We start from the raw sequence: 15,822 nt of genomic DNA, 5'->3' as shown, positions 1-15,822 counted from the left end.
CAGTGGTGGCGTACGCCTGTAATCCCAGCACTCGGGAGGCAGAGGCAGGCGGCGGATCTCTGTGAGTTCGAGGCCAGCCTGGTCTACAGAGCTAGTCCAGGACAGGCTCCAAAGCTACAGAGAAACCCTGTCTCAAAAACAAAAACAAAAACAAAAACAACAACAAAAAAAAGAACTAGCTAGTAAGAGGCCCGCCATAGGCCATACAGTTTGTAAGTTTAAAAAAAAAGTTCCTAATCTGTATAACTACAGACAGCTTCTTTCCTTTGGTTAGTATCTTTTGGACATCACACACAAAATAAGCATGTACAAAAAAAAAAAATGTTCAACTTCAACTCAGAAGCTGAATTAAAGTATTTTCAATTTTTCTTAATGTTTTCTCTATGATTATTTTAGGACCACAGGACAAGAAGAGGAACAGACTTCATATAGGCCAAAAATTCATTATGATAAGAATTTGTACTGTATCAAGCTGATGAAAGAAAATGCTGTCTGTACTTTCAGAGGGAAGGCTAAAATCTTTTTGGAATATGGATTCGCCTATAGAAAAATGTCTGCCATAAATCAAACAGTGTGGTGGTATTGTGTTCCCCAAAATATTGTGCACCCTAATAAACTTATCTGGGGTCAAAGAACAGAATAGCCACTAGATACAGAGGTTAGAAAATGGTGGCACTCATGCATTTAATCCTAGCATTCCAGAGGCAGAAATCCCTCTGGACATCTGTGAGTTCAAGGCCACATTAGAAACGGCCAGGCATGGTGACTCACACCTTTAATCCCAGGAAGTGATGGCAGAAAGCAAAAGGGTATATAAGGCATAAGGATCAGGAACTGGTTAAGCTTTTAGGCTTTTTTTTTTGGAGCTGAGCATCAAACCCAGGACCTTGCGCTTGCTAGGCGAGCAGTCTACCACTGAGCTAAATCCCCAACATGCTTTTAGGCTTTTGAGCAGCATTTCAGCTGAGATTCATTCTGGATGAGGACTCAGAGGCTCCTAGACTGAGTAAACAGGATCAGCTGAGGAACTGTCAAGGTGAGGAGGCTGTGGCTTGTTCTGTTTCTCTAATATTCCAGCATTCACCCCAATAACTGGCCTCAGGTTAGATTTTATTAGTAAGTACCTTTAAGATTCATTCTACAGGGGGCTGGAGAGATGGCTCAGCTGTTAAGAGCACTGACTGCTCTTCCAGAGGTCCTGAGTTCAATTCCCAGCAACTACATGGTGGTTCACAATCACCTGTAATGAGATCTGGTGCCCTCTTCTGGCCTGCAGTCATACATGCTGTATATATAATAAATAAATAAATCTTAAAAAAAATTTGAAAAAAAAAGATTCATGCTACAAAACGGTGAAGGGGAAGAAGAACAGGAATCTCACTTACACAACTTAAGTAAATATAGCTCTAACGGATGAAGACAGGTTTCTTCTGTATCCCATAATCTAATCAATATTTATATGTATAATTCAGCTATCATTTGGCTTACAAGGGTTTATTGGGAAAGATTATCATTTATACTATTTTTTGGTATCCAATGCATATTCATTTATTTTACACTTAGAAAAGAAATTTCCCTCCCCTTTGTCCATCCCCCCCATACACACAAAGTGTCTCTTTTTACAAACATTTAAAACTTAAACCAAATGAAGATAGACAAATTAATTTCAGTACAATTATTTTTCAGTGTAGATGTCATCATTAGAGTTTTAATTTCCTACAAGTAACCAATGTCCAAGTAACTTATAGGGATATCCTGATGGACCAAAAGAAACTCCATATTCCAAGTTAGTGAATTCTAGTATAAAAATAGTCCATGTGTCAGGACAGCTTTGCTTTCACACAGGCTTCGGGTCCACCCACTCTTGCTCTCACAGATGGCTCCTTCTTCTGAGGTGAAGCAGTACTGCACCTGCCGGGGCAGAAGCCAGTGTCTCCCTTGAGGCCTACCCAGAGACAGGCTCAGGAGACTGCTGCTGGCCCCAGGGCAGGGAGGAAGAGCCCCAGTCCCAGGCCCTGGCCCACAGTTGGGCCTGTGGAAGGACAAGCTGCCCCCTTTTGGAATTATCCCAGGTCTGGGACATAGAGTATGTCCACCCAGGGAGCTGGGCTATGCTGGTGCAGCACAATATACCTTCTGCCAAGTTCTGTCTTTCCACTACCACCCCGGCAGGAGGGGCTAGCCCATGGCACCAGCCAGCAGCAAGACTGTGGCCACACCCCTGCCGAAGCTGGGACAAGACAGGGCAGGCTACTTGTCTCTCAGGATGTCCAGCTGTTCCTGGCACTCAGTAAAGAGGCGCTGGAATCAAAGATTCTGCCCGATTACTGGCAGCAGCTCCTTCAGCAGCTCCCTCTTCCGCAGACCCACTACTGTTGACTCCCACTGGCTTCCAGTGGAGCAATGAACTGGACCCAGAAAGTCTTTGTATACTTCTCATAGTCGGTATTCAAACCCTTCATTCACAAGGTACCTAGCATAGAGGAGAAGCCAGTGGCGGTACTCAGGGCTTGACTACAGAGAAAGTATTTTACTGTTTAAAATAACCCTGGACTTTTAAATTATAACCTGTTTTTATGTTCAAAAAAAATTTCAGAAACATCATTGGTAAAGCAGATAAAAGACAAAAAAATGGACTCTGGAGAAAGAACAGCTGTTGCTAATCTAACCATTTACCCTCTGACCATTTATCTGCCCGATAAAGCGCAAGGCAAGCGTGAGGCCCTGGGTTCGGTCCTCAGATCTGGAAAAAAAAAAAAAAGGAAAGTCACTGGGCAGTGGTGGCACATGTCTTTAATCCCAGCACTTGGGAAGCAGAGGCAGGAGGATCTCTGTGAGTTCGAGGCCAGCCCAGTCTACAGAGCGAAATCCAGGAAAGGCACAAAGCTACACAGAGAAACCCTGTCTCGAAAAAACAAACAAAACAAAAAGAAAAGTCATTTTTGGTGACATTTGGGAGTCTATAGATATATGTAGTGGGTGCTTGTTTGAGCCAAGCCCTGAAGCACCACCCCTAGTAACTGTTACACCTGCCTATGACCTTGAGGTACATGTTCCCCCCTTAAGACCTGGGACAGAGTTGCGCAGCTCTCTTGGCTACCTTGTGGTTTGGATACTGCGATCTTGGCCTACGCAGATCAGTGTGGGACAGCTCAGCTTTCCCGGACCCTAAGATTATGGTTGTGAGATAACCCCCATATAAACTCCTTTGATCATTAATCTGATTCCATGGATTGCTAGCGATTTAATCACATTACATTATATATAATACATATATATAATTATATATAAAATTATGTGTACTCCCACAGAGTGGAGAAGTCTATAAACTACTATATTCAGTAAGGGAGATCATGCAAATATGTAAAGAAGTAGGATTACTTAGTCCACAAAGTCGAATAACTGAGTAACAATCTTTAAGACTGTTCTCAATAAATGGCATGTAATTATATAAAGAAGAACACAGAATTGGATGTTACTTGCTAAATTCAAAGTTTGAAAACTACTTTTCCAAATATTTCCAGTATATTGCTAATATGTAAAGGCAAGAACTATAATCATTTGTGCAATCTGAGGCTAAGAACTGGGTCTGGAACAAAGAAAAACACAGTGTTTCACTTAGCTTTGAATTACTACTTGTGTGCTTTCTTTTTTTTTTTTTTTTTTTTTTTTTTTTTTTTTTTGAGACAGGGTTTCTCTTGTGTAGTTTTTGTGCCTGTCCTGGATCTCACTCTGTAGTCCAGGCTGGCCTCGAACTCACAGAGCTCTACCTGGTTCTGCCTCCTGAGTGCTGGGATTAAAGGCGTGCGCCACCACCGACCGGCTACTTGTGTGCTGTCTGTCTGTCTGTCTGTCTGTCTGTCTGTCTCTCTCTCTCTCTCTCTCTCTCTCTCTCTCTCTCTCTCTCTCTCTCACACACACACACACACACACACACACACACAAATGCTTGCAAAATATATCAGTATCTTCCTAGTGCTGAAAAATGCTTCTATGATGAGACCATGATTCAAGAAAATAACTGAATCTACCTTTTCTTCTTCCTAAGGGTAATCATAGGAAAATAACAAAAACAAAATAGTGTACTGACCTTCAGCTACCGTACTGATATATGATATAGTCTATGGTCATAATATAAAACTGATTCTGAATTTTGTGTTCAAAGAGCCATGTCTAGGACTGCTGAGCAGCCAAACCTACGTTTGATACCCAGAATACACATGGTGGAAGGAGACAAGTAACTTAACTTCCACAAGTTGTCCTCTGATATCTACATTCATGTTGTGGCATGCACATCCTCCTACACATACAATTAATTTTTTTTAAGGCAAATCTAATTCCCTGGCATTTGATGAATATCATGGACTTATTTTGCTTGACAATAAAGCAATAATTGAACAAATTTATTTTAAAGTATAGGAGAAAAATATATGAGAAGGTCCATATTCTCAGGGATGATATTAGCTGGTGGGTGAAAGATAAGCTTCATCACTTACCTAATAACATACTGGTTAGTTAGCCCCATGGCCCTTTAAAAGTCCTAAAACTAGGAGGTAACTCTAGACCATCTCATAAATGTTAAGTCTAAATTACCATTTGACCTTTTAGCATTATAGCAAAATAAAGTCAATACACAGTAGACACACTCATGTTTTATTTCTCTAACAACTATAACCATGACCCAGAATATTTCATGCCACAGTTTGGAAGCACAGAAAATTTAAATGACTATGATCAAGACTTACAGAGTTTTGAAAAACATCATTTAACTAGATCTTGAAATGGTCACTCTCATACCCTAATCTTAATAATCTAAATGCAAATGATTTACAAATTAAACTGGCACAAAGATTATCAATTATAAATTTCTAACAAAACATAAACCTAAAACTGGGCATTTATGTGGCATGCATTTGTGATTCTAGCACCCAGGAGGCACAGGCAGGAGAATCGGGAACTCAAAGTCATCACCACCTACATACTGAATTTGAGCTAGCCTGAAGTATAGACCCTATCTCAAAGAAAAAGAAAATATCAAAACGTGAGGGTACTGGGAGAGGGTTCAATAGGTAAAGTACTTGTTGCACAGCACACTGAGTTAGCTCCCTAATACCCATGTAAAAGTCAAGCACGGAGTTGAGATATGTGCCCATGTCCCCAGTACTGGGGAAATGGGAGACAGATGGATCTCTAGAGTTTGCTTCAGGATCAGTGAGAAATCCTGTCTTTTTTTTTTTTTTTTTTTTTTGTATGTGGAGCTGAGGATCGAACCCAGGGCCTTGCGCTTGCTAGGCGAGCACTCTAACACTGAGCTAAATCCCCAACACCAAGAAATCCTGTCTTAATAATAATAATAATGCTGCAAGCCACAGGAAAATGGAATGGAATCCAGCTACTATCACAAAAGCTACTACTTGGAAAGATCAAAGACTTTCTTTAAAATAAAAAAAAAAAAATTATTTTATTTATCATGTACACAGTGTTCTGCCTGCATGTATCCCTGCAGGTCAGAAGAGGGACGGATCTCATTATAGGTAGTTGTGAACCACCATGTGGTTGCTGGGAACTAAACTCAGGACCTCTGGAAGAGCAGCCAGTGCTCTTAACTTCTGAGCCATCTCTTCAGCTGGGTCAAGGTCTTTCTTGAAGGTCAAACCATGGCTTAAGAAGTCTTGGTAATATTTTAGCTTTTGTATATGTATTAGCCAATTCCTGCAATGATTTTCTTGTATGCTATGTATGCTTCCAAGAACTCATAACAGTGTATTCTATCTGAAATACTTATCAAGCATCCAAGGCCAAAAGATCTCCTGGATTAAGGTAAATTAAGCTCAGACCCTCCTTCCTTCCTTTCTTTCTTTCTTTCTTTCTTTCTTTCTTTCTTTCTTTCTTTCTTTCTTTAAGATTTATTTATTTATTTATTATGTATACAGCACGTATGCCTACAGGCCAGAAGAGGTTACCAGACCTCATTACAGATGGTTGTGAGCCACCATGTGGTTGCTGGGAATTGAACTCAGGACCTCTGGAAGAACAGTTGGTGCTCTTAACCTCTGAGCCATCTATCTCTCCAGCACCACCACCCCTTTTTTTGAGCTGAGGATCGAACCCAGGGCCTTGCACTTGCAAGGCAAGTGCTTTACCACTGAGCTAAATCCCCAACTTCAGACCCTCCTTTCTTATACAGCCTTAGTAGTATTTATACTAACATTATAGACTCCTAACATTTACCTAACCACCTCTAGGAATCTAGGTTGAGCACACAAATTCCCTTTTTCTGATATATTAACCAATTTTAGCTCTTAGTTGACTTCCTCCTTTACCACTCTCCTTTTGGGTTATAAAAGAAAGTCTGATGGTCAGTGCCTGAGGAAAACTCTTGTCTGCCTCTATGACCCCTGTAAGAATTCAAGCCTGGTCACCCTGCTTTAGCTAGAGCACTGCTATTTCATAGGTATATAACTAAACCTCAGAGCCTTAGAGAGAACTAGAAGAATGAGATGGAAGATGAGGAAGAGCCAGATGGCTAAGAACGAGATGAGAAAGACCAAGATGAAGCAGAACTAAGATGAGAGAATTAAGATAGAACATAGAGGGGACGGCAGATAAATGTAGAGAGAAATAAGGCAAGAAAGGAGCTAGGCATGAGAAAAGAACTGAAGCTGTGTAGATAGGATTTTATCCCAGACTAATAAAGTGGACGGACAAAAGAGCTTGGTGTACTTAGATTCTTTTCCCAGTGAATACCCCACCATTAGTAGTGTCTCTTCTGGGCCCCTGGGAAGGAAACTAGAGGCTGGACCTCAAAAGTTTCTGGGGAAAAAATTGATGATAATGAGTAGCAAATACAGAAGAACACCCAACTAGCGTCCAAGTTCATGCACAGCCATGAGTGTAAGTGTGTGGGTGCAAGTTCACACCTGTACAAACATATGCACACATATACACAGGATGAAGGGAGGGAAGAAGGGAAGGAAGGAAGGAAGGAGGAAGACAGAAAGGGAGGGAGGAAAGGAAAAGGACAGGAAGGAGGGAGAAAAATGAAGAGAATGAAGAGGATGTAAGGAGGGAAAGAATGGGAGGGAAGGAGAAAGGGAAGAGAGGAGCGGAGAGAAGGAAGAGGAAAAGAAGGAGAAAGGAGGGAGGGGAAAATAGAAAGGGAGGGGGAAAAGGAAGGGAGAGGAGGAGGGGAGGGGAGGAAACAAGCTGGCCTCTGTGATACTTGACCTTAACTGTGATAGTTGACCTTCACTGCCAATAAGAAGGATTTAGAATCACTTAAGTGACTAACCTCTGGGCATGTCTAAGAGGACGTTTTCTGAAGGCTTTAACTGAAAGAGTAAACTAACCCTTAATGTGGGCAACACCATCCCATGGGCTGGGGGCCCAAACTCAATAAATATAGAAAGAGCACTGAGAACCAGCATTCTATAGATATGAGGTAGATCACTGAATCTACCCTGAGAAAAAAGATAAAGAAATAATAGGATGAATGGGTAGATTATTGAATCTACTCTAAAAAGAGAAAGAGAAAGATGACAAAAGGTAGATTATTGAATCTATTATGAAAAGAAAAGAGAGAATATGGATATGATAAGATAAAAAGGGAGATTATGGAATCTACTTTTTTAAAAAAAGGAACTACTTGTTTTAAATAGGATAAACAATGAAAAATTTTTTTTGCCTGAGTTAATCAAATGTTACTGGACTGGACATTGTTAATATATATAATGGAGTTTTTTGTCTAAATCTGTCAAATGTTAATGGACTGGACATTGTTAATATATATAATGGAGTTTTTTGTCTAAATCTGTCAAATGTTAATGGACTAGACATCGTTAATGTAATCTTGACTATGTATATTGTATATACTTACTGGATGTGATTTTTCTTGTATTAGTTATAAGCTTTTTTAATTTTAGACAAAAACAGGGGAAATGTGGTGGTATTGCGTTCCCCAAAATAAACATATCTGGTGTCAGAGAACAGACAGCCCACTAGAACAAAGCCAAAAATGGTGGCTAGAAAATGGGAAGAGTAAGCCATAGCAGAAGTTGGGCGGTGGTGGTGCAAGCCTTTAATCCCAGCACTTGGGAGGCAGAGCCAGGTGGATCTCTGTGTGTTCAAGGCCACTTTAGAAACAGCTAGGAACAGTGACACAGCCTTTAATCCCAGAAACCCAGCCTTTAATCCCAGGGAGTGACACAGAAGTAGAAAGATATATAAGGCATGAAAACCAGGCACCAGAGTTAGTAAAGCATGTAGTTAGTTAAGCATTTGGTTGGTTAAGCGTTCAGGCTTTGGAGCAACACAGTTCAGCTGAGAACCATTGGGATGAGGACTCAAAAGCTTTCAGCCTGAGGAAACAGGATCACCTGAGGAACTAGCAAGGTGAGATAGCAGTGGCTTGTTCTGCTTCTCTGATCTTCCAGCACTCACCCCAATAACTGGCCTCAGGTTTGTTTTTATTGACAAGTACCTTTCATATTCATGCTACACAATCACGTCTCATCTCCTTCCTGAATGCAGACATAAATATAACTGCCTCACATTCCTGCTGTAAAACTAGATCTGCCCCAGCAGCCATATCTCTTCTACCCTAAAACTGAGCAAAAATAAACACATCCCTCAATTAGTTTCTTTTGTTATAGCAATGAGAAAAGTAAGTAATCTAACGTCTTTGAATAAATTGTTAAAACTAATACTTTAAATGTTTTTGCTTGGTATACTGGCACATGGCTTTAGTCCCAGCACCCAGGAGGCATAGGAAAGTGGATCTCTGTGAATTCAAGGCCAATCTGGTCTACTAGTGAGTTCAAGGACAGCCATTTACATAGAGAGACCCTGTCTCAGAAAAGGGAGGGAAGGAGGGAGGGAGGGAGGGGTAGATGGAAGTTTTTGTCCTTCCCCATCCTACAGCCACTTCCAAATAATCACTCAGAGGCTTATTATAAATGCTCAGCTGGTAGCTCAGGCTTATTACTAACTAGCTCTTACATTTAAATTAATCCACAATTCTTATCTACATTCAGCCACATGCCTTGGTACCTTTTCTCAGTATGACATTCTCGTCTTGTTTCCTCTACATCTGGCTGGTGACCCTATGACTCCACCCTTTTTCTTACCTCCTTAATTTGTTTTTTTTTCACCTAATCTTATCCTGCCTGGCTATTGGTTGAACAGCTTATTAAACCAATTACAAAGACAAAACTTTACAGTGTACAGAAGGATCAACCCACAGTGGGAAGGGAGGGTAGGTGGGTAATTTTTAATATATAGTTGCTTATATACAAGAATCCAACACTGTTTGCTGTTGTTTCAGTGGAAGATGGAGAACTGAGCAAGGGGGTCTATTTTAAACAAAATTTTCAGCAAACAACTTTCTATTAAATGGATAGCTCTGGCCATCAAACAGTACTAGCAAATGAGAAAGAAAATGTCACAAGACGGAGTATCATTCTTATAATTGTTAAGAGGAGATACAATCTGAGGGCCATTCAAATAAGAACATCAAAGATACCTTGAGTCAAATACTTCTAAGTGCACAGTCACACCCTTTTCTTACCAATAAACACTGGGTAACATTTAGAACTTACTAGTGCCTGGATCAAGTTCTGCCAATTCATCCTGACAGAAACCTAAAGAAAAAATAATAGGGAAAAAAGATTATTATTATTTTTAATTACTCCAAGATGACTCTGAATATTAAAAATCAAATATAACATGGGAGGATTTAGACTTCAGGCTAGGGTGTGTGACTCAGTTCTTGCCTAGAATGAGCAAAATACTGTATTCAATTTCCAGTAACACTCCCCCACCCCAAATTAGATTCAAAATTAGTTTGGGTTTAAATTCTAGTTCAAACAATTACCTCTTGTACAGACCCCCTCTCTGGGATTCCATTTCATCACCTTAATATAGAAATGGAGATAAGAGCATGTACCAGAGTTGTAACAGGATTAAGAGTTTAAGCACATTCCATAGCACATAGTAGGGGCTCAATAAACAACAGCACAGTATAAGAATGCCAAAAGCTGGGGCTGGAGGGATGGCTCAGAGGTTAAGAGCACTGACTGCTCTTCCAGAGGTCCTGAGTTCAATTCCCAGCAACCACATGGTAGCTCACAATGAGATCTGGCGCCCGCCCTCTTCTATATACATAATAAATAAATAAATAAATCTTTTTTTAAAAAAGAATGCCAAAAGCCAGGTGGTGGCACACGCCTTTAATCCCAGCACTCGAGAGCCAGAGGCAGGTGGATCTCTGTGAGTTCCAGGACAGCCTGGTCTACAGAGCGAGTTCCAGAATAGGTACCAAAGCTACACAGAAAAACTCTGTCTCGAAAAAACAACAACAAAAAAATTCATTTAATACTTTTTTTAATGGTATCAATTATGTCCCAAAAGAAAGTAAAATAGACAAAACAGGAATTTATAACAAATATACAATGTGAATTTACTTAAAATTATCACAGATTAGGCTGGGGATATAGCTCAGTTGTTAGAATGCTTGCTTGGCATACATGATGTTCTCCATTTGATCTGTGGCACTGTATAAGCTGTATAAATTGTGAACACTGGTACAAGCCTACAATCCCAGCACTCAATAGGTAGACACAGGAGAATTAAATGTTCCAGGTTGGTTGGGCGGTGGTGGCGCACGCCTGTAATCACAGCACTCGGCAGAGGCAGGCGGATCTCTGAATTCCAGGTCAAATTCCAGGCAAAGGCAGGCGGATCTCTGTGAGTTCAAGGCCAGCCTGGGCTACCAAGTGAGTTCCAGGAAAAAGGCGCAAAGCTACACAGAAAAACCCTGTCTTGAAAAACAAACAAACAAACAAAAAAAAAAATGTTCAAGGTTATCCTTGACAATATAGCAAGTACAAGGTAAGCCTGGGATACATGAGTACCAATTTCCAAACGAAACAAAACCTTCAAAAGTCTTTACCTACACACACATGAAACCAATTTTCCCAATATTAAGTATGCTTAAGCTATTCTTGTTCATAAAACAGTATGCTTACCAAGCACAAAACCCTGGATTCAATCCCCAGAACAAACAAAATAAGTGTTGGAATAAACATCACAAAGGACATTTCATACCCATAAAACATGTGCTGTGTTTGCTTGTGTTAACTAGCACCCTGTAGAGAAAAATTAAACGTATTAAGTGTCAATCAAACACAGTAAGTTCTCTTTACACACTTGAAAGTTATTTTTTCCTACCTTTTTCATTAGCTTCTACTCATCCTAAAGAAAAAACTATGTGTATAAATATATATCTCACCTTGGGGGTAGGACGTCAACATAACTTATACTGGAAGAACACAAACATTCAGACCATAGCAGTAGCAATCAAGAAATAGCCATTTCTTTCTTCTTCTTTTCTTTCTTTCCTTCCTTCCTTTCTTTTTTTCTTTTTTTCTCTTTCTCTCTCCTCCCCCCTCTCTTTCTTTTTTTCTCGAGGTTTCCCTGGCTGTCCTGGAGCTCACTCTGTAGACCAGGCTAGCCTGGAGCTCACAGAGATTCACCTGCCTCTGCTTCGATTAAAGAAAAATCGCCTCTGCTGCAATTAAAGGCTTGCACCACCACTCCCCAGCCAGAAATAACCATTTCTAAATACAGGTTGAATATTGAACATACCAAAAGACTATGCATAGGCATTTGCTTAATCTAGGCTGCCCTGAAAATAGAATGAAAGTGCAGAAAGACAGAGTGGTATAATGAAAAAGCCATTTTAGTTGTATGACCTGGCAAGGCAAGCTATCCCAAGTCAAGGCTTCAGATTTTCATTAGGTAAAAGACTGTGCCGGGCAGTGGTGGCGCACTCCTGTAATCCCAGCACTTGGCAGAGGCAGGCGGATCTCTGAATTCCAGGTCAGCCTGGGCTACCAAGTGAGTTCCAGGAAAGGGGAAAAGCTACACGGGGAAACCCTGTCTCAAAAAAACAAACAAACAAAAAAGACTGCCTCAGGAGTATCAAGAAAGGATAAAGCTTAATACATCCTCTAAAAGTAACTAACATTCTGAACTCCACAAAGTCAGAGTGACCCCAAAACTGCAAATACTAAGAAAAACGGTTTAAAGCAGTAGTTCTCAACCTGCAACCAACCATTTAGTACAGTTCATGTTGTGGTGACCTGTTGTGAGATAACTGATCACACTGTGTAAAGTGTCCCACTGTGACCGGTTTAATAAAAAGCTAAATAGACAATAGCTAGGTAGGAGGTACAGGTGGGACTTCCTGACAGAGTTCTGGGAAGAAGAAACAGGGAGTCTCCAGTCAGATACCGAGGAAGCAGGACATGCAGGAGACGTAAAAGACACGAGCCACATGGCAGCGGGTAATTTAATAGAAATAGGTTAATTTAAGTTATAACTGCTAGTTAGAAACAAGCCTAAGACCGAATAATTTTTTAATTAATTAACTTTTGTAATTAATAAGAAGTCTCTGTGTAATTATTTGAGAGCTGGCTGGTGAGGACAGAGAAAGACTCTTTATAGTCACCCCCAACTATAATGTCATTTTCATTGCTACTTCATAACTATAATTTTGCTACTATTTTTTGTTTGTTTTGTTTTGTTTTGTTTTGTTTGAGACAGGGTTTCTCTTTGCTAACAGCCCTAGCTGTCCTGGAACTTGCTCTGCAGACCAGGGTGGCCTTGAACTCACAGAGAGTACTGAAATTAAAGACCTGTACTACCATGCCCAGCCAACTGTTATGAATCTTAAGGTAACTATTTTTGAAGACAGAGGTTTGTCAAAAGGGTCCTGACCCACAGGTTGAAGACCACTAGTTTAAAGGGAATTCTGTTCCCTTTACTTGTCTAGTAACCATTCCCTCCTTCTGTTAACAATTTGCTTTTCTTTGGAGACATCTCTCTTTGACTCCACACTCATAGGATACAAGATTTAACTCTAACCTTGCTATCAGACGGCATAAACTATCTGTGGCGATTTGAACTAGAATGATCCCCATAGATCATATATTTGAATACTTGGTTCCCAGTTGAACTGTTTGGGAAGCATTAGGAAGTATGTCTCTAAGGGTGGGCTTTGAGGTTTCAAAAGCCCAAGCCATTCCCAGTGAGCTCTCTGCCTCCAACCTGAATCAGAATGTAAACTCTTAACTACACAGCTCCAGGGCCATACCTGCCTGGCTGTTACTGCTGTGCTCCCTGACAAGATGATCATGGATCCTAACCCTATGGAAGTATGAGCCCCAATAAATGTTTACTTTTATAAGATGTCTTGGTCACAGTGTCTCTTCACAGCAACAGAAAATAAGATAATCTTATAGGGCTGTTGAAGGGATTAAACTAGATTGTGCATAGAAAGACTTTACAGAGTATCTCAAAAGGGTAACAATGTGAGCTGGAGTGGATCCAATTCAGTGTTGAGACTTTGGGGGCAGAGGACAGTTCTAGAAGTGTAACTACTAAATGTGACCTGGGATGGAACTCTTAACATCACTTGTGTAACTTTTTTTTGGTTTTTCCAGACAGGGTTTCTCTGTGTAGCTTTGTGCCTTTCCTGGAACTCAGAGATCCACCTGGCTCTGCCTCCCAAGTGCTGGGATTAAAGGCATACACCACCACTGCCCAGCTTGATGTAACTTTTAATTACTTGCTCTCCTGTGTGTTGTTTGGTATTGTTCAGAGACAGGGTTGGTAGACCTCTCCAGCCCCTGCCAAGCAAAAGCCTGCCATGGTGATACAGTTTATAAGTAATATAAGCATCTAAGTGATTATTTTATAAGTGGGCTATGAGATTGCCAGGGCTTGGCGGGAGCTGGAGAAACTCTCCAGCTATACAGGGTGTGGTTTTTTTTTTGAGACAACAAGAATGACATTCAACCGATCATCCTAAATGCTGAAATTATGGGTATTTGAGACTATACCTAGTTTATGCCCTACTGGGGATTAAAGCCAGGGATTTATGGCAAGCTATAAATTTATCTACAATCCCCATCCATTTACTTTTAAAATATTTAATGTGACAATTATGGTTATACTGTCTAAGGAAAAGACTACAGAGAAATTTATCAAAAGGTTGCAAAGAGTCCTGATTATGAAACTGTCTACATTCCCTTTCTGGATAAAATAGCTCTGGTTTTATACATTACCACTAGTGTAGAAGGCCTGAGGAGACATGGAAAACAATCATACTTACAAGTTACATGCCTCAGTATCATAGCCAGGCTTGGCTATATCTCCTGGCAAAGTGTACTCAGATTCTCAGCATCCAGATCTAGCTAGCAAAATTATGTAATAAATATGTTTACCTACCATCAGTGCTTGCCACCAGAGGAAAACAAATATCAAACCAGTATAAGATATAACCACAATATACATTTAATCAGATTTCTTCAATTTCAGTAGAAAGCACACTTCTAAGCCCCACAAATGCACAGGGGTTTAGCTTAGTAACAAAACATTTCCAAGCATATGAAGCCTTGGGTTCAATCCCAGCACAATATAATAGTAATAATAGAGGGTTAGTTTTCTGGCCTTGTTGATTATTTAACTCAAAACTTGTTTTAAAAATATCTTGAGCCGGGTATGGTGGCACAGACCTTTAATGCCAGCACTCGGGACGCAGAAGCAAGTGGTGAGTTCCAGGCCAGCATGATAGGTACAGTGACACATGACTATAATTCCCAGCAGTGGAAGCTATGACAGAATGATTAGATCGTTACACACACACACACACACACACACACACACACACACACACCTTCCTTACAAACCCAAGCTTTGGCTGGTGACTTGCTTTTAAGGACTGACAAGAAACAAACTTTTCCTAAACTATCAAGTTAAATACATAAGGAAGCAACCTAAAAATATAGGGCAAAGTTTATATTCCTTTACCACAGTTGGAGATACATACTGAAAGGGAATAGAGATGAACTAGGTTTAAATCCTACATTTGCCTATCTGTCTCATTAACTAGCAGAAAGCAGTTTCTGAAATGTCAATACAAATAGCCAGTATAGACCGGGCACTGGTGGCACATGCCTTTAATCCCAGCACTCGGGAGGCACAGCCAGGCAGATCTTTACAGAGCAAGTCCCAGGAAGGCACCAAAACTACACAGAGAAACCCTGTCTCAAAAACACCAAAAAAAGAAAAATTACCTGCCAATTAATCCCAGCACTCAGGAGGCAGAGGCAGGCTCTCTGCCAGCCTAGTCTACAGAGCTAGTTCCAGGACAGACAGGGATACAAAGAAATCCTAGTCTCGAAAAACAAAACAAAACAAAACCAACAAAAATTACCTGCAAATCTGAAATTTTAAACGTATAACATTTCACAAATACTACCATAATTCAAGTTTGATATAATGTTAAATTTGAAGCTCAAGGTGAAGCAGAGCTAAGAGTAACAAAGCCTAGGGTCAGGAGCTAAAGAGACAGCTCAATGGTTAGGAACACTGGCTGCTTTTCTGGATTATATTCTCACCACCCACACAGCAGCTCACAATCACCAATAAATCCAGTTCCAGCAGATCCAATGTCTTCTTCTGGCCTCTGCAGGCACTTCATACACACGATGCACAAACATAAATGCAGGCAAAACGCCCATACACATAAAGTAAAAATAAAGGATAAAACTTAAGAGAAAGAGAGTCGGTGAGTCATAGTCTAGGGTCAAAAGAACAGTCTTAGGTGAGTGACAGCTCAGTGGTTAAAAACACTTATTGATCTTGCAAAGGACCTGAATTTAGTTCCCAGCACACACATGGCAACTCACAACTACGCAAACTTCAGTTCCAGGGAATCCAACACAAAACCTTCTTCTGGCCTCCTCAGGCACCAGGTAT

At 40.4% G+C, this 15,822-nt stretch overlaps 1 protein-coding gene across 3 annotated transcripts in view; it reads right to left on the bottom strand.

Moving 5' to 3' along the window:
• Nr6a1 (nuclear receptor subfamily 6 group A member 1) overlaps positions 1 to 15,822 on the bottom strand; it is a 189,488-nt gene that overhangs the window by 135,970 nt on the left and 37,696 nt on the right. For 2 of the 3 annotated variants that reach the window (XM_036185297.1, XM_036185298.1), the window contains exon 2: positions 9,597 to 9,638. The exons of the other annotated variant lie outside the window; for it this stretch is intronic. In XM_036185297.1, coding sequence (XP_036041190.1) covers positions 9,597 to 9,638 — 42 coding nt within the window. The remainder of the gene's footprint in view (positions 1 to 9,596; positions 9,639 to 15,822) is intronic. 3 annotated transcript variants of the gene reach the window in all.

The sequence above is a fragment of the Onychomys torridus genome, chromosome 4 (assembly GCF_903995425.1).
Source record: "Onychomys torridus chromosome 4, mOncTor1.1, whole genome shotgun sequence".
Taxonomy (NCBI): Eukaryota; Metazoa; Chordata; class Mammalia; order Rodentia; family Cricetidae; genus Onychomys; species Onychomys torridus.
This window is presented reverse-complemented; position numbering and strand designations above follow the sequence as displayed.